Raw genomic sequence first — 20,219 nt, 5'->3', positions numbered from 1 at the left:
AGATGCATACAGGACCATCAAACCACATATAGGAACAAACTGTTCATCCATCCCATTGCAAAAATTTCACATAATTGAATCATACCCATAACATATTCATTAATACAATATAGATATGGTTTTCCATCAAACTCCTAATGGGGCGTATCTTGTACCTCACCGGTACTCTTCTTTTATGATTATATAACTGAGGAAAATGTGATGACAGGACAGCTGGTTGATAATAAAGTACTTAGGATGTTAAATTAGATTTATATATATCTGCACATAACAGTAAATCCTTGTCCGGACCATATCTTGCATACAGATGCATACAGGACCATCAAACCTCACATGTAGGAACAACTTGGGATGGTGATGTGTCGCATACTATTACAAGGTTACTGTGACCTACTTTTCATGGTCTACTGCACATAACAGTAAATCCTTGTCCGGACCATATCTTGCATACAGATGCATACAGGACCATCAAACCTCACATGTAGGAACAACTTGGGATGGTGATGTGTCGCATACTATTAGTATGTCACTGTGACCTGCTTTTCACTGTCTACTGAACATAACAGTAAATTCTTGTCCGGACCATATCTTGCATACAGATGCATACAGGACCATCAAATTGCATGTAAGAACAACTTGGGATGGTGATGTGTCGCATACTATTAGTATGTCACTGTGACCTGCTTTTCACTGTCTACTGAACATAACAGTAAATTCTTGTCCGGACCATATCTTGCATACAGATGCATACAGGACCATCAAATTGCATGTAGGAACAACTTGGGATGGTGATTGGTCCAAAACAAACTGTTCATCCATCCCATTGCAAATATTTCACATAATTAGACTTAAATTATACCCGTAACATATATTCATTAATATAGATATGGTTTTCCATCAAACTCCTGATGGGCTTATCATGTACATGTACCTCACCAGTACTCTTGTTAATTAATTGTGTTTCATTAAAGCTGGATCTGTAGCTGTACAAATAATTTGAGATGAAAAATGTGCTGTATTTGTAAAATTGAGTGACAATATTCTGAATGTATTTGCCTGTGTCAAAAGTCATAAAAGGAAACAGATTTAAAATGTCCTACCAATTTTTAAATTTGTTTTTTAACTAATGTACTACTGTTAGAATTTCATTTCTGTTCACAGCCTGCCCTCAGAATTATAGTCTGTGCACAGAAAATGGTCGGTGCATTCCTGAAAGCTGGAAATGTGACCATGAAAAAGACTGCCCCGATGGTTCAGATGAAGGTGTTAAGTGTGGTAAGGAAAATAGTACCAACTTTTGTTTAGGGCTTTCATGTTTACTTTAAACAGAACCTATTAAATGAAATAATACCATTTAAACTACCTTACATTTAACTAATTAGTAATTACTGATTAACTAATATAGATATAAAACCTGAAGAGAACTCGTTCATACCAACTAGGAATAATCTCAATTTCTAGCTAGTTCCATTTGTGATCTTTATTCAAAAAATCTTTTTGCATTTTTTTTTAAACATTTTGTGCTAACATGATGTTATGACTGGTTAAAGCAAATAAATTATAGTTCAACTTAAAGCTGTCAAATCTCTGAATATTCTAAAACACTGGGCTATTTCCTGGATAACAGTACAGCTGGGGCCATCTCATATTTCATGATATGATGTATATACATGTACTTGGGAAATAGTTAATCATGTAGGATATACTGGCCTCTGTGGCATCGTGGTTAGGCCATAGGTCTACAGGCTGGCAGGTACTGGGTTCGGATCCCAGTCGAGGCATGGGATTTTTAATCCAGATACTGACTCCAAACCCTGAGTGAGTGCTCCGCAAGGCTCAATGGGTAGGTGTAAATCACTTGCACCAACCAGTGATCCATAATTGGTTCATCAAAGGCCATGGTTTGTGCTATCCTGCCTGTGGGAAGCGCAAATAAAAAATCCCTTGCTGCTAATCGGAAAGAGTAGCCCATGTAGTGGCGACAGCGGGTTTCCTCTCAAAATCTGTGTGGTACTTAACCATATGTATTTTAATAAAAGTAAACCTATGTATTTTATGATATTTCTGTTGATACACAGTGACTACATCATCTGATTGTGGCACTTTATCACCTTTCTTTCATCATCATAAGCCAATATAAATAATGACAGTTGGCCCATTGGAATATTTCTTGTTCAAGACAGTGCACCACCACTGGTATATCAAAGGCTGTAGTATGTATTATTCTGTCTGTGGGATGGTGCTTATAAAAGATTTGTTTATACTGTATATTGCCATGTATTAGCCGACTTTTGAAGTCTACAAATACTTTCAAAAAGAAGAGAGTCGGCTTATACACGGAGACAACAAACTGGTTCATAAAATTCCGATCGAAAACACTCCCTACCCAGACTTACACATTTTTATCAGACCCTTACATCCTTTCACAGCTTATGTAACAATAATTTGTGCACAGTATAAATAAAACACCCCATTATGCAATATTATGTAGTTTTTTGTTCTTGAATGCATTAATAGTTTGATAAATAATAATAAAAATTACTTGTTTTATTGAAATAATGGTAAAAATGTGTTCCACCCCTGTCTATATCATTTTGTAAGCTCTTATTTGATTGGATCACACGATTTTGTGTAAACAACAGCCATGGACCACAGAATCGTTTGTTTCTGAGTGAAGGGGAAAACGGATTAAACATGCCTTAATGAATTTTTATTATTTGCTTTCCAGTGAATAATTAAATTACTTTTGTGCAGTGATATGTTGTTACAGCTTGAATTGTTTATTTTCTTGTTATGATTTATTGGTGCTAAATTATTTTTGATCAGCATGGAATACGTTAGCATTGCCATAACAATTACTGTGTCTATAATAATTGAAAGGAAAAGAAAATATAATGAAAAAGAAAAGCACAAGTCTATTTGTTGACAGTATTATTGAAATCAATACAACTGGACAAAAGATGACTTCGGCTTATACATGAGGCTGATGATTTTGTACTTGATATTTAGGGTCAAACTAAGTGGTCGGCTTATACAAAGAGTCGGCTAATACACGGCAATATACGGTACTATGAAAAAATGTAGTGGGTTTCCTCTCTAAGATTTTAGGTCAAAATACCAAATGTTTGACATCCAGTAGCCAATAATCAGCCATTATGCTCTAGTGGTGTCATTAACAAAAACAATGTTTAACTTTAACCGTGATTATTTGACAGGCTATGATAACTGTGAGATCGACCAATTCCGATGTCACGACGGCCGCTGTATTCCCTACGTCTACCGCTGTGACAACGAATACGATTGCTCAGACCACTCGGATGAGGTGAGTGATGCGCAGGCTACTAAACAAGGCCAGTCATTAAGAGATGAACCTTTTCCCCACACAAGCTACTAAACAAGGCCAGTCATTAAGAGATGAACCTTTTCCTCACACAAGCTACTAAACAAGGCCAGTCATTAAGAGATGAACCTTTTCCTCACACAAGCTACTAAACAAGGCCAGTCATTAAGAGATGAACCTTTCCCTCACACAAGCTACTAAACAAGGCCAGTCATTAAGAGATGAACCTTTTCCCCACACAAGCTACTAAACAAGGCCAGTCATTAAGAGATGAACCTTTTCCTCACACAAGCTACTAAACCAGGCCAGTCATTAAGAGACAAGCCTTTTCCCCATGCAGGCTACTAAACAAGGCCAGTTGTTAAATTAAGAGATGAACCTTTTCCACATGCAGACTACTAAACAAGGCCAGTCATTAAGAGACGAACCTTTTCCCCATGCAGGCTACTAAACAAGGCCAGTCATTAAGAGACGAACCTTTTCCCCACGCAGGCTACTAAACAAGGCCAGTCATTAAGAGACGAACCTTTTCCCCACGCAGACTACTAAACAAGGCCAGTCATTAAGAGAGAAACCTTTTCCCCACGCAGACTACTAAACAAGGCCAGTCATTAAGAGACAAACCTTTTCCCCACGCAGACTACTAAACAAGGCCAGTCATTAAGAGACAAACCTTATCCCCACGCAGACTACTAAACAAGGCCAGTCATTAAGAGACGAACCTTTTCCCCACGCAGACTACTAAACAAGGCCAGTCATTAAGAGACCAACCTTTTCCCCACGCAGACTACTAAACAAGGCCAGTCATTAAGAGAGAAACCTTTTCCCCACGCAGACTACTAAACAAGGCCAGTCATTAAGAGAGAAACCTTTTCCCCACGCAGACTACTAAACAAGGCCAGTCATTAAGAGAGAAACCTTTTCCCTCATGCAGGCTACTAAACAAGGCCAGTCGTTAAGAGACGAACCTTTTCCCCACACAGACTACTAAACAAGGCCAGTCATTAAGAGACAAACCTTTTCCCCACGCAGACTACTAAACAAGGCCAGTCATTAAGAGACAAACCTTTTCCCCACGCAGACTACTAAACAAGGCCAGTCATTAAGAGACGAACCTTTTCCCATTTGTTAACACAGATCAGTGGTTTTGTCTCACCTTTACAAAGTAAAACAGTGAAATATAGATATTATTTTCCTGACAGTGGCAGTGGTGTCAACTTTTGTGTTAAATTTTAATGTTAAAGTTTTGTGATTCGATGAGTTTCTTTTCCCATTTGTCAACATATATCGGTAGTTTTGTCTTGTGTTTATGATGTAATAAAGTGAAATATTGATATTACTTTTCTCACGGTGGCATTTGCATCAACTTTTGCATTAAATGTTAACATTAAAGTTTCATGTTTAGATGAGTTTCTTCAAGCTATAAGTCCTAGGTGATTGAATCTTGGTTTATAGTTGCATCTATGGATGTTCATCACAGTGCACCATGAAAAACATTGTATGGTAGGCAAGACATTTAAGTCTGTGGAATTCTTGTACGAGTCAAATTTAATATTATATGTGATATATTAGTTGTCAATTTATATAAATAACTGAGATGTTCTGCCATTATTAACAAGCACACTTTTAAAAGAACACATGTTTCTTTGACTATATCTGACCACAGGAGTGTTAAGATTGGAAGGACACCAGAATTAATGCAACTCATTTATGAGCTATATAGAGTTCATGCATATTTTTGGGTTACAATACACGTATCTTGGAGGTTAATAATTATTAATATTTATGTTCATCCCCTTCTCTCCCCAAACCCCTTCTCAGTAGCTAACCTACTAAAAAGCCAATGCACTAAAGAGAAATTAACGTTCTCTTTTTGTTCTGAATTCTGTACTTCGGTACAACCTGAAATCTTCTGTTCCTGTTCCTATTGGCTCACCTATATGAAGTAAAAAGGTGAAATATAGATATTACATTTTCAACAGTGATGGCAATAACTTTTGTGTTAAACGTTTAGATTAAAGTGTCATATTTCTCACAAACAATAAGTCCTAGGTCCATCAAATTATGGATGTTCCTCACAGCTAATGCACCAAAAATGTTTATGATAGGCAAGACATTAAAATTGCACGGAATTCTTGTTTATTGATGAAAACCTTACAACAGTAACCCCATACTTAACCCTTTACTTGTTAAAGCCCAGGGTTATTTTCATCCATGACCAAAAAGTTAATGTTTTGTTATTTTTTACAGAGTGACTGTGGTCAGTGGTGTGATCCTGACAGGGAGTTCAAGTGCAAGGACTCTGGAGAATGTTTGCCTCTCATTTACCGCTGTGACCACGAACAGAACTGTAAAGATGGGTCTGATGAACAGAACTGTGGTAGGTCTTCTTGCTGTTTTGGAGGTGTGAGATTAAGCTAAGTCAGTTGACCACTTGTCTGAGGTGCCTGCATCGCAAGTTCAAACCACCTTGGTGGATCCATCCAATTGATTGGAATTTTTCTCGTTCCAGCCAGTGCACCACAACTGGCCAAAGGTTGTGATATGTGCTTTCTTGTCTATGGGAATGTGCATGTAAAAGATCCCTTGCTGCTAATGGAAAAATGTAGCAGGTTTCCTCTGCTGACTACTAGTAAAAATTACCAAATGTTTGACATCCAATAGCCAATGATTAATTAATGAATGTGCTCTAGTGGTGTTGTGAAACAAAAACAAACTTTAATGTTTTGGAGTGTGATGTACCTCAGTGTTAGAACACTCACTTGAGGTGTGATAGGTTGCAGGAGCAATTGTGTTTGATAGAATCTGGTTTACCTAATCCCAGCTAGTGCACCACAACTGGTAACCAAGGGCTGTGATATGTACTGTCTTGTCTGTGGGGAAGTGCATGTAGACGGTCAGTTTCTGCATTATCAGCAGATGTAGCTTATGTGGTGGCAGCAGGTTACTGCTCTATTTGTCTTGACCAACTGTCAAAATAACCTTTCGTTAGACACCAGATATCTAGTTTATAAATGTGCAGAAGTATCATTAACAAACATTCCTTTCCTTTCTTATTTTTCCACCTGTGGGATCAAAGATCAAAGTTGTCAAAGATGAGATATAGGTATTACTTTTGTCTTTAAATCTGTAGTTTGGAAACTTCATATCTACACTCACCATGAATGAAATCTTTCATCTTTAGATATAAATTGGCCGAAGGTTGTGCCCAAGTACAGACATACTGAAAAATTTGACTATAAACTGTGACTGAGGGCTTTCTTACATTGAAATGGCACATGAAAGTTGTTTTTATACATTCAAAGTTCAACAGTGAATAGCTTCATTATAGCAGCTATTTGTATGTTGTGTACCTGTAATTTTCACTATACTAAGTCTTATGATTGAGACATGTAAGCTTTTCAACTTTAAAAAAAAGAAAAAGAAAAAAAAGATTTTTTGTAATGATCCTGAATTTTAATTTAAATTTAAAAATTTATAGTTAGAACATAACCGTATGAAGTTTTTAGATTTGTTGGTGTTATTATCTATTTGATCCCACAAATGTTATTTTTGGCCAAAGGTGTTAGCCTGAAGTTAAAAATGAAACATTTGCAAGCATCAAATAGACAATAACACCTGCAAATCTAAAAACTTGATATGGTTATGTCCATTGTAAACTGAATCATTTTTCTATGGAACTAACTGTATATTTGGTATTTCTTGAAAAAAACTACCTGGCTACAGTCTAACTGTAAGACCCTTAAACTGTCAACTTGGCCTGTTCCAATTGCTAATGATGTCATTAGCTTTCCGGGTGTTATTTTCATTTGATCCTGGAAAAAGAAAGTAATTAACCAATCACAATGCAGAACACACTTGCCATCAGTTTACAATGTGTTTTGTATGATTATTTTCAGATAATCCTTGTAAGGACAGTGAATTCCACTGTAACAGCAGCGATTGTATCAACCGGTCATGGCGATGCGACGGCGACGAAGACTGTGTAGATGGGTCAGATGAGTGGGGATGTAGTAAGCTATGTTCAAGTATTTGTAGATGTCAGCTCGATGATGAGTGGGGATGTAGTAAGCTATGTTTAAGTATTTGTAGATGTCTGCTGGATGACGAGTGGGGATGTAGTAAGCTATGTTCCAAGTCTTTGTAGATGTCAGCTCGATGACGAGTGGGGATGTAGTAAGCTATGTTTAAGTATTTGTTGATGTTAGCTCGATGACGAGTGGGGATGTAGTAAGCTATGTTCAAGTATTTGTAGATGTCAGCTGCATGACGAGTGGGGATGTAGTAAGCTATGTTTAAGTATTTGTAGATGTCTGCTGGATGACGAGTGGGGATGTAGTAAGCTATGTTTAAGTATTTGTAGATGTCTGCTGGATGACGAGTGGGGATGTAGTAAGCTATGTTCAAGTATTTGTAGATGTCAGCTCGATGACGAGTGGGGATGTATGTGTAGTAAGCTATGTTCAAGTATTTGTAGATGTCTGCTGGATGACGAGTGGGGATGTAGTAAGCTATGTTTAAGTATTTGTAGATGTCTGCTGGATGACGAGTGGGGATGTAGTAAGCTATGTTTAAGTATTTGTAGATGTCTGCTGGATGACGAGTGGGGATGTAGTAAGCTATGTTTAAGTATTTGTAGATGTCTGGCAGTAAACAGATTGTGTGGTATCGGTTGACAGTAAGATTGATTTTGTTTGTTGCAGACATGGACCTGACCCATTCATGTCACCCTAGCCAGGAGTTCCTGTGTAAGGACAAGAGTCGGTGTATCCCCAAGTCGTGGCAGTGTGACCGCGACAATGACTGTGTCGACAAGTCAGACGAACTTGACTGCTGTAAGTCTTCACTTGATTTAACGTCACCTTCATGCCTACATATATATATATAGACAATAACTACCGTATATCGCTGCGCATTAACAGACTTTTCAAGCCTCTAAAAGACAATAACTACCGTATATCGCTGTGCATTAGCTGACTTTTCAAGCCTCTAAATATGATCATAGATGGAGTCTACAAAAAATGTCTAAGAAAATACAACAAAATATCAGCATGTACGCAAATACAATATTAAAGAAAACTCATCAGTCAATCTAGGCTTCAAAACCTTACCGTTGCGTTATTTAATCACTGTTTTTAATAGTCTCTATTAAGTCCCATACCAGTGTCCATTTGATTGTTTGATACACACAATAAAAGCTATGTTTTATTTGAGAAATGAAATGAAATTTATTTAATTTTTATCATGTTGATAATTTCTGGTAAAAGCCACTGACAAGTAGTACTAGTATTTCGTGCCAAATTTGTCACGTGATCGGAACAGTCATTAAGTCTTTTTATGACTGATGATATTTTGTCCTCAATTGCAGATTTAATTGGTCAGAACTGATGATTTTTACTTACCATCATTGTTGATTTTGCGATTCCTAATAAATTATTAGAAACTACATTTTATTTGAGATATCACCACTTATAAAAAGAACGGAAAAGGTAGTGCTCACCATTACAATTATCTATCCCATGTTAGGTTTTTTTATATACTTTTATTCTTTAGCTGTCTTGAAATCTGTACTAAAATAGTTTTTGTACATTGTACCAAGACAAATTCCCGTGAATGACTGTTGCACAAGACCGACATTATCTCAATCAGATATATCTATATTTTTGCCAGTTTCAACTACGTAAAAGTTGAGTCAGCTTATACATCATACCAACCTTTTTGTACCAGATATTGAGGGGCAAACTAAGGGGTTGGCTTATCCACAGAGTTGGCTAACACACAGCAATATACGGTAGTTAATGACATCAGATATCTGCTTTATCCTTTGAACATAAGAATGGGAAATATTTCATTTGACCTGAACAGGATAAAGCCGATATCCCTTGTCATTAACTAGTTATTATCTTTATCCTACAAACCATAAAAATTAAGGGGGAAAGCTATTATTTCTGTTATTTCAGCTACATTTTACAATGACCTGTCATATGAGCGATTTTGTAATGAGTGACATTAAAAGTAATAATCTGCTAGTATATGTTTATGACTTTACTTTAATCGGTCATCATAATCTGTTAAGAGCTATGCCCTATGTATTATAGTAATACAGTTGATAATTTCCACTAGCCTACACAAAAACTGTGGCTATGCCCTATGTATTATAGTAATACAGTTGATAATTTCCACTAGCCCAAATAAAAACAAGCCAGGACCAAGTGGTAGTGATTTGTCCTGAGTTGACTACCATTGTAAGATATTTCCACTAGCCCAAATAAAAACAAGCCAGGACCAAATGGTAGTGAATTGTCCTGAGTTGACTACCATTGTAAGATATTTCCACTAGCCCAAATAAAAACAAGCCAGGACCAAGTGCTAGTGAATTGTCCTGAGTTGACTACCATTGTAAGATATTTCCACTAGCCCAAATAAAAACAAGCCAGGACCAAGTGCTAGTGAATTGTCCTGAGTTGACTACCATTGTAAGATATTTCCACTAGCCCAAATAAAAACAAGCCAGGACCAAGTGCTAGTGATTTGTCCTGAGTTGACTACCATTGTAAGATATTTCCACTAGCCCAAATAAAAACAAGCCAGGACCAAGTGCTAGTGAATTGTCCTGAGTTGACTACCATTGTAAGATATTTCCACTAGCCCAAATAAAAACAAGCCAGGACCAAGTGCTAGTGAATTGTCCTGAGTTGACTACCATTGTAAGATATTTCCACTAGCCCAAATAAAAACAAGCCAGGACCAAGTGCTAGTGATTTGTCCTGAGTTGACTACCATTGTAAGATATTTCCACTAGCCCAAATAAAAACAAGCCAGGACCAACTGGTAGTGAATTGTCCTGAGTTGACTACCATAGTAAGATATTTCCACTAGCCCAAATAAAAACAAGCCAGGACCAAGTGCTAGTGAATTGTCCTGAGTTGACTACCATAGTAAGATATTTCCACTAGCCCAAATAAAAACAAGCCAGGACCAAGTGCTAGTGAATTGTCCTGAGTTGACTACCATTGTAAGATATTTCCAGCTAACAGAGCCTTTTTAAAGGGGCAGACCCTAGTTTTTAAACACTACAGCATATTTTTTACTATTAAAGCCGTTTATGATCACAGAAATACAACATTACTTATATTTTATTCTTTAGATTATCCATTTCCGTAGAACCAAAGTGTTTCTGGTCATCCTGGTGTATTTTATACCAAAAAGTGCAATTTTCATATTTTTTAAAATCGCACATGCGTCTGAGAAGTATCAGTTATTGATTCGAGTTCTAGTCTATTTTACAGGATATTTCCCAGTTTTAACGCCATAGACTCTTCTTTCTCTATATTGTAACGTTATCCAAGTGAGTTACAGGTTTGTAAATTAACTAAGCTTAGTGTCCATTTTTCACAGGCTAAAACTAGGGTGTGAACCTTTAATGAACACGGTTATAGTTCTCTCCAGCTACTTGAAGATTGTAAATTGTAAAACATTCACTTTGATTTGACATAAGAAGAAAAGTAAAAGTGTTTTGAAAATTAAAAAAATAAACTATTTTTGTGTTCAATTTAAAATTCAATCATTTGAGAAATACATAAAATGATAGTACAGACAATAATAAGAAAATGGCATTCATTGCTGGGAAGGACTATAGATATATAAAAATATAGTTTCTTGTTTGGAATATCAGTGTGTGTGTATTCAGTGTGTTTCTGGTCATTTTGCAGCGTACATCTCTCCGTGTGAGGCTCCCAAGTTCACGTGTAAGAACAACACCAACATCTGCTTCCCCCCGGAGAAGCTCTGTGATGACCATGTCGACTGTCCAGACCACTCTGACGAAGGCCGACTATGTGGTTAGTTCATCTGATTTCTCACACTGACGGCCATAGTTTCTCTGTAGTCTTACTGTTACTCTCTCGCTTTCTCCCCCCCGCCACCCCCAGTGAAGGCCGACTGTGATTAGTTCATCTGATTTCTCATACTGACGGCCATAGTTTCTCTGTAGTCTTACTGTTACTCTCTCGGTGTGTCCCCCCCCCCCCCCCCCAGTGAAGTCTCTGTCTATCTGATGTATCTTTGTGATTGTCTCTGTCTATACATGTAGCTGTCCTTGTCTGTGTCTGTCTTTCTTTCTGTCTCTCTCTCTCTCCCTCTCTCTCTTTGTCTTCCTATCTCTCCCCTTCCCTCTCCACTTCTCTCCCCTTTTCTCTCTATCCCCTTCTCTCTCTGTCTGTCTCTCTGTCTCATGTCTGTCTGTCTCTCTCTCTCTCCCCTCTCCCATTCTCTTTCTCTGTCTCTATCTTTGTCTGTCTGTCTACCTCCCTCCCTCCCTCTCTCCCTCCCTCTCTCCCTCCCTCTATCTCTCTCTGCCTATCTTCCTCCCTCCCTCTCTTTTTGTCTGTCTCTCTCTGTCTCTCTTTGTCTGTCTGTCTGTCTGTCTGTCTGTGTCTCTCTCTCTCTCTCTCTCTCTCTCTCTCTCTGTGTGTCTGTCTTTCTCTCTGTCTGTCTTTCTCTCTGTGTCTCTGTCATCCTCTCTCTCCCCCTCCTCTCCCCCTCTCTCTCCCCTTCTCTGTCTTTCTGTCTGACTGTATTTCTGTCTGTCTCTGTCTGCCTCTCTCCCCCTCCCTCTCTCCTTCTCTCTCTCCCCTTCTCTTTCTCCCCTTCTCTCTGTCTTTCTGTCTGTCTGTCTGTCTGAGTGTGTCTCTCTCTCTCTCTGTCTCTGTCTCTGTCTGCCTCTCCCTCCCTCTCCCATTCTTAGTCTGCATGTCTGTCTGTCTCTCTGTGTCTCTCTCTCCCTTCCTGTCCCCTTCTCTCTGTCTGTTTGTCGGTTCGGATCCATACACAATAAATATTGGATATGGGCTGAAATAATATAAATATGTGCGTGCGTGTATGTTTGCAGATATTTATCTTATTTAACATGATTTAAATGTTTATAAAGCATTATATGGATAAATACATTCAGGTTTCTTGTTGGGATTTCTTTTCACCCAGTTATTTAAAATTTGGTTTGGTATTTGGAATAAAATTAAATGATACATACGAAATTTGAGCTACGGTACTATAAAACATTAGAGTCAGGCCCATGTGAACGATATTTAGAATTGGGTTTGTTGGGGAGGGGGTACAATCTGAAGTGGAGGGACATACATGTAGTCTAGTTGGTGGAGGTGGGGCAAAAGCCATATTTTAAACCAGATTTATAAAAGTGGGGCTACAGTCCCCCGTCCCCCCGTCCGGCTTTTTGATTGCTATCGACCTGAGAATGGTCAGAAATGTAATTGTATTGAATATACAGCTATTTATATTCGAAGCAAGATTATTTAGCCTAAGAAACATGTCAGTTTTATTTATAACAGATTAGACTAGGTGGCAGCTTGATAATATGGCTACAAACTCAAGATAGTCTCTTTATTATAAACTCATGAGGGTTTATTATGCGCAGTCATAAGATACTTCGTTTGAATGTTGGAAACAAACATATGAAGTAATGCCTCGGACGACGGACAATCAACAAAAGTACACAGGCCAAGTCTGAATTTAAGCCCAAACAATTAAAATGGTGAATGAAATAGAAGAAACAGAGCCTGATAAATAAATAAATAAATATTTGTAAAACTTCGTAAATACCAGATATTTCATATCAAGTTGTATATGGCTAATATGAATGATGGTGAAGTGTAAATAAAGAAACAGTCAAACAATAAATTGAATAATAAATAAATAAAAAATACTTATAACATAAAACATTTTAATCTTCATAAGAACCAGATATTTCAAAGGAAGTTGTATGTGTCTGATATAAATGATAGTGAAAAGTAAATAAAAAAAGAAAGAAAGAAATATAATAAAATAATAAAATAAATAAATAAAATAATAAATAAGATCACGGGGCTACATTTATTGACATTTAAGCAAATGTACTACGGTGACACTCCAGAATTGACGTAACTTTGTAAGAACCAGATATTTCAAATGAAGTTATATGTGTCTGATATAAATGATAGTGAAAATAAATTTTAAAAAAGAAAGAAAGAAATATAATAAAATAAATAAATAAAATAATAAACAAGGTCACTGCGCTATATAAAATAAGATAAATAATTTTTTTTTTTTTTTTAAACTTCATAAATATGAGATATTATTTCAAGTGAAGTTGTATATATCTGATATAAATGATAGTGAAAAGAGTAGCCCATGGAGTGACAACAGCAGGTTTTCTCTCTCATTATCCATGTGGTCCTTAACCATAATATGTTGAACGCATATAGCGTTAAACCATAATTAAAGTTTGTTGAGTGCATCATTTAATAAAATATTTGTTCCTTCCACTCTCTCTTGTAGAAACTTTATGATCAAGCCCAGAATTGATTGTTATTCTGTAATCCTACTGATTGTTCTTGTTTCGTTTCAGCATATAACATGTGTGCAAATCACGACTGCAGTCATATCTGCCACAAGTCTCCTGACGGATTTGTCTGCTCATGTCCAAAACACAAGAGACTTCGCGCAGACAATAGGACATGTTTTGGTAAACACAGCTCGACTTAAACAGAACTGAAATGAACACAGTCTATCTATATGTCATCAGCCTCTAAGCATAATTGCCTAACTCATTTTTAAATGGAGAAAAAAACGTACCAGAAATTTTGTTCTTGTTCTTGTTCAAATACTTTTTAAAGAATTCATTTCTGTTTGTATTAAAATAAGGTTTTTTCCATTTGTCTCAAAAGGTTTAATACTGAGTTAGATAATTATGCAAAAAGGCTGACGTTATGGCATTCTGTACATTCCTGTAAGAGGCTATTCACATTTTTCAACTTTTTCACAAGCATATAAACTGCATGCTGGTCAGAGTAGAGGGCTACTGGGTGTTGAACATGTCTGTGGTGTGAGATATTCATTGTTAGTGGATACTCCGGGAGTGATAGCTTGTTTAATCAATGTAATGGCTACTGGGTGTTGAACATGTCTGTGGTGTGAGATATTCATTGTTAGTGGATACTCCGGGAGTGATAGCTTGTTTAATCAATGTAATGGCTACTGGGTGTTGAACATGTCTGTGGTGTGAGATATTCATTGTTAGTGGATACTCCGGGAGTGATAGCTTGTTTAATCAATGTAATGGCTACTGGGTGTTGAACATGTCTGTGGTGTGAGATATTCATTGTTAGTGGATACTCCGGGAGTGATAGCTTGTTTAATCAATGTAATGGCTACTGGGTGTTGAACTGTTGAACATGTCTGTGGTGTGAGATATTCATTGTTAGTGGATACTCCGGGAGTGATAGCTTGTTTAATCAATGTAATGGCTACTGGGTGTTGAACATGTCTGTGGTGTGAGATATTCATTGTTAGTGGATACTCCGGGAGTGATAGCTTGTTTAATCAATGTAATGGCTACTGGGTGTTGAACATGTCTGTGGTGTGAGATATTCATTGTTAGTGGATACTCCGGGAGTGATAGCTTGTTTAATCAATGTAATGGCTACTGGGTGTTGAACATGTCTGTGGTGTGAGATATTCATTGTTAGTGGATACTCCGGGAGTGATAGCTTGTTTAATCAATGTAATGGCTACTGGGTGTTGAACATGTCTGTGGTGTGAGATATTCATTGTTAGTGGATACTCCAGGAGTGATAGCTTGTTTAATCAATGTAATGGCTACTGGGTGTTGAACTGTGTTTGAATCAAGTGTACTCCAGGATGATAGCTACAATGTAATGGCTACTGGGTGTTGAACATGTCTGTGGTGTGAGATATTCATTGTTAGTGGATACTCCGGGAGTGATAGCTTGTTTAATCAATGTAATGGCTACTGGGTGTTGAACATGTCTGTGGTGTGAGATATTCATTGTTAGTGGATACTCCGGGAGTGATAGCTTGTTTAATCAATGTAATGGCTACTGGGTGTTGAACATGTCTGTGGTGTGAGATATTCATTGTTAGTGGATACTCCGGGAGTGATAGCTTGTTTAATCAATGTAATGGCTACTGGGTGTTGAACATGTCTGTGGTGTGAGATATTCATTGTTAGTGGATACTCCGGGAGTGATAGCTTGTTTAATCAATGTAATGGCTACTGGGTGTTGAACATGTCTGTGGTGTGAGATATTCATTGTTAGTGGATACTCCGGGAGTGATAGCTTGTTTAATCAATGTAATGGCTACTGGGTGTTGAACATGTCTGTGGTGTGAGATATTCATTGTTAGTGGATACTCCGGGAGTGATAGCTTGTTTAATCAATGTAATGGCTACTGGGTGTTGAACATGTCTGTGGTGTGAGATATTCATTGTTAGTGGATACTCCGGGAGTGATAGCTTGTTTAATCAATGTAATGGCTACTGGGTGTTGAACATGTCTGTGGTGTGAGATATTCATTGTTAGTGGATACTCCGGGAGTGATAGCTTGTTTAATCAATGTAATGGCTACTGGGTGTTGAACATGTCTGTGGTGTGAGATATTCATTGTTAGTGGATACTCCGGGAGTGATAGCTTGTTTAATCAATGTAATGGCTACTGGGTGTTGAACATGTCTGTGGTGTGAGATATTCATTGTTAGTGGATACTCCGGGAGTGATAGCTTGTTTAATCAATGTAATGGCTACTGGGTGTTGAACATGTCTGTGGTGTGAGATATTCATTGTTAGTGGATACTCCGGGAGTGATAGCTTGTTTAATCAATGTAATGGCTACTGGGTGTTGAACATGTCTGTGGTGTGAGATATTCATTGTTAGTGGATACTCCGGGAGTGATAGCTTGTTTAATCAATGTAATGGCTACTGGGTGTTGAACATGTCTGTGGTGTGAGATATTCATTGTTAGTGGATACTCCGGGAGTGATAGCTTGTTTAATCAATGTAATGGCTACTGGGTGTTGAACATGTCTGTGGTGTGAGATATTCATTGTTAGTGGATACTCCGGGAGTGATAGCTTGTTTAATCAATGTAATGGCTACTGGGTGTTGAACATGTCTGTGGTGTGAGATATTCATTGTTAGTGGATACTCCGGGAGTGATAGCTTGTTTAATCAATGTAATGGCTACTGGGTGTTGAACATGTCTGTGGTGTGAGATATTCATTGTTAGTGGATACTCCGGGAGTGATAGCTTGTTTAATCAATGTAATGGCTACTGGGTGTTGAACATGTCTGTGGTGTGAGATATTCATTGTTAGTGGATACTCCGGGAGTGATAGCTTGTTTAATCAATGTAATGGCTACTGGGTGTTGAACATGTCTGTGGTGTGAGATATTCATTGTTAGTGGATACTCCGGGAGTGATAGCTTGTTTAATCAATGTAATGGCTACTGGGTGTTGAACATGTCTGTGGTGTGAGATATTCATTGTTAGTGGATACTCCGGGAGTGATAGCTTGTTTAATCAATGTAATGGCTACTGGGTGTTGAACATGTCTGTGGTGTGAGATATTCATTGTTAGTGGATACTCCGGGAGTGATAGCTTGTTTAATCAATGTAATGGCTACTGGGTGTTGAACATGTCTGTGGTGTGAGATATTCATTGTTAGTGGATACTCCGGGAGTGATAGCTTGTTTAATCAATGTAATGGCTACTGGGTGTTGAACATGTCTGTGGTGTGAGATATTCATTGTTAGTGGATACTCCGGGAGTGATAGCTTGTTTAATCAATGTAATGGCTACTGGGTGTTGAACATGTCTGTGGTGTGAGATATTCATTGTTAGTGGATACTCCGGGAGTGATAGCTTGTTTAATCAATGTAATGGCTACTGGGTGTTGAACATGTCTGTGGTGTGAGATATTCATTGTTAGTGGATACTCCGGGAGTGATAGCTTGTTTAATCAATGTAATGGCTACTGGGTGTTGAACATGTCTGTGGTGTGAGATATTCATTGTTAGTGGATACTCCGGGAGTGATAGCTTGTTTAATCAATGTAATGGCTACTGGGTGTTGAACATGTCTGTGGTGTGAGATATTCATTGTTAGTGGATACTCCGGGAGTGATAGCTTGTTTAATCAATGTAATGGCTACTGGGTGTTGAACATGTCTGTGGTGTGAGATATTCATTGTTAGTGGATACTCCGGGAGTGATAGCTTGTTTAATCAATGTAATGGCTACTGGGTGTTGAACATGTCTGTGGTGTGAGATATTCATTGTTAGTGGATACTCCGGGAGTGATAGCTTGTTTAATCAATGTAATGGCTACTGGGTGTTGAACATGTCTGTGGTGTGAGATATTCATTGTTAGTGGATACTCCGGGAGTGATAGCTTGTTTAATCAATGTAATGGCTACTGGGTGTTGAACATGTCTGTGGTGTGAGATATTCATTGTTAGTGGATACTCCGGGAGTGATAGCTTGTTTAATCAATGTAATGGCTACTGGGTGTTGAACATGTCTGTGGTGTGAGATATTCATTGTTAGTGGATACTCCGGGAGTGATAGCTTGTTTAATCAATGTAATGGCTACTGGGTGTTGAACATGTCTGTGGTGTGAGATATTCATTGTTAGTGGATACTCCGGGAGTGATAGCTTGTTTAATCAATGTAATGGCTACTGGGTGTTGAACATGTCTGTGGTGTGAGATATTCATTGTTAGTGGATACTCCGGGAGTGATAGCTTGTTTAATCAATGTAATGGCTACTGGGTGTTGAACATGTCTGTGGTGTGAGATATTCATTGTTAGTGGATACTCCGGGAGTGATAGCTTGTTTAATCAATGTAATGGCTACTGGGTGTTGAACATGTCTGTGGTGTGAGATATTCATTGTTAGTGGATACTCCGGGAGTGATAGCTTGTTTAATCAATGTAATGGCTACTGGGTGTTGAACATGTCTGTGGTGTGAGATATTCATTGTTAGTGGATACTCCGGGAGTGATAGCTTGTTTAATCAATGTAATGGCTACTGGGTGTTGAACATGTCTGTGGTGTGAGATATTCATTGTTAGTGGATACTCCGGAGTGATAGCTTGTTTAATCAATGTAATGGCTACTGGGTGTTGAACATGTCTGTGGTGTGAGATATTCATTGTTAGTGGATACTCCGGGAGTGATAGCTTGTTTAATCAATGTAATGGCTACTGGGTGTTGAACATGTCTGTGGTGTGAGATATTCATTGTTAGTGGATACTCCGGGAGTGATAGCTTGTTTAATCAATGTAATGGCTACTGGGTGTTGAACATGTCTGTGGTGTGAGATATTCATTGTTAGTGGATACTCCGGGAGTGATAGCTTGTTTAATCAATGTAATGGCTACTGGGTGTTGAACATGTCTGTGGTGTGAGATATTCATTGTTAGTGGATACTCCGGGAGTGATAGCTTGTTTAATCAATGTAATGGCTACTGGGTGTTGAACATGTCTGTGGTGTGAGATATTCATTGTTAGTGGATACTCCGGGAGATAGCTTGTTTAATCAATGTAATGGCTACTGGGTGTTGAACATGTCTGTGGTGTGAGATATTCATTGTTAGTGGATACTCCGGGAGTGATAGCTTGTTTAATCAATGTAATGGCTACTGGGTGTTGAACATGTCTGTGGTGTGAGATATTCATTGTTAGTGGATACTCCGGGAGTGATAGCTTGTTTAATCAATGTAATGGCTACTGGGTGTTGAACATGTCTGTGGTGTGAGATATTCATTGTTAGTGGATACTCCGGGAGTGATAGCTTGTTTAATCAATGTAATGGCTACTGGGTGTTGAACATGTCTGTGGTGTGAGATATTCATTGTTAGTGGATACTCCGGGAGTGATAGCTTGTTTAATCAATGTAATGGCTACTGGGTGTTGAACATGTCTGTGGTGTGAGATATTCATTGTTAGTGGATACTCCGGGAGTGATAGCTTGTTTAATCAATGTAATGGCTACTGGGTGTTGAACATGTCTGTGGTGTGAGATATTCATTGTTAGTGGATACTCCGGGAGTGATAGCTTGTTTAATCAATGTAATGGCTACTGGGTGTTGAACATGTCTGTGGTGTGAGATATTCATTGTTAGTGGATACTCCGGGAGTGATAGCTTGTTTAATCAATGTAATGGCTACTGGGTGTTGAACATGTCTGTGGTGTGAGATATTCATTGTTAGTGGATACTCCGGGAGTGATAGCTTGTTTAATCAATGTAATGGCTACTGGGTGTTGAACATGTCTGTGGTGTGAGATATTCATTGTTAGTGGATACTCCGGGAGTGATAGCTTGTTTAATCAATGTAATGGCTACTGGGTGTTGAACATGTCTGTGGTGTGAGATATTCATTGTTAGTGGATACTCCGGGAGTGATAGCTTGTTTAATCAATGTAATGGCTACTGGGTGTTGAACATGTCTGTGGTGTGAGATATTCATTGTTAGTGGATACTCCGGGAGTGATAGCTTGTTTAATCAATGTAATGGCTACTGGGTGTTGAACATGTCTGTGGTGTGAGATATTCATTGTTAGTGGATACTCCGGGAGTGATAGCTTGTTTAATCAATGTAATGGCTACTGGGTGTTGAACATGTCTGTGGTGTGAGATATTCATTGTTAGTGGATACTCCGGGAGTGATAGCTTGTTTAATCAATGTAATGGCTACTGGGTGTTGAACATGTCTGTGGTGTGAGATATTCATTGTTAGTGGATACTCCGGGAGTGATAGCTTGTTTAATCAATGTAATGGCTACTGGGTGTTGAACATGTCTGTGGTGTGAGATATTCATTGTTAGTGGATACTCCGGGAGTGATAGCTTGTTTAATCAATGTAATGGCTACTGGGTGTTGAACATGTCTGTGGTGTGAGATATTCATTGTTAGTGGATACTCCGGGAGTGATAGCTTGTTTAATCAATGTAATGGCTACTGGGTGTTGAACATGTCTGTGGTGTGAGATATTCATTGTTAGTGGATACTCCGGGAGTG

At 38.2% G+C, this 20,219-nt stretch overlaps 1 protein-coding gene across 1 annotated transcript in view; it reads left to right on the top strand.

Annotated features, from left to right (window-relative positions):
• LOC121387271 (low-density lipoprotein receptor-related protein 1-like) overlaps positions 1 to 20,219 on the top strand; it is a 340,401-nt gene that overhangs the window by 157,692 nt on the left and 162,490 nt on the right. Inside the window, exons 21-27 of the mRNA XM_041518296.1 lie at positions 1,162 to 1,275; positions 3,216 to 3,322; positions 5,591 to 5,720; positions 7,240 to 7,353; positions 8,044 to 8,175; positions 11,053 to 11,181; positions 13,743 to 13,859. Coding sequence (XP_041374230.1) covers positions 1,162 to 1,275; positions 3,216 to 3,322; positions 5,591 to 5,720; positions 7,240 to 7,353; positions 8,044 to 8,175; positions 11,053 to 11,181; positions 13,743 to 13,859 — 843 coding nt within the window. The remainder of the gene's footprint in view (positions 1 to 1,161; positions 1,276 to 3,215; positions 3,323 to 5,590; positions 5,721 to 7,239; positions 7,354 to 8,043; positions 8,176 to 11,052; positions 11,182 to 13,742; positions 13,860 to 20,219) is intronic.

The sequence above is a fragment of the Gigantopelta aegis genome, chromosome 13 (assembly GCF_016097555.1).
Source record: "Gigantopelta aegis isolate Gae_Host chromosome 13, Gae_host_genome, whole genome shotgun sequence".
NCBI lineage: Eukaryota > Metazoa > Mollusca > Gastropoda > Neomphalida > Peltospiridae > Gigantopelta > Gigantopelta aegis.
Note: the sequence above shows the minus strand (reverse complement) of the source record. Positions and strands in the feature narration are given on the sequence as shown.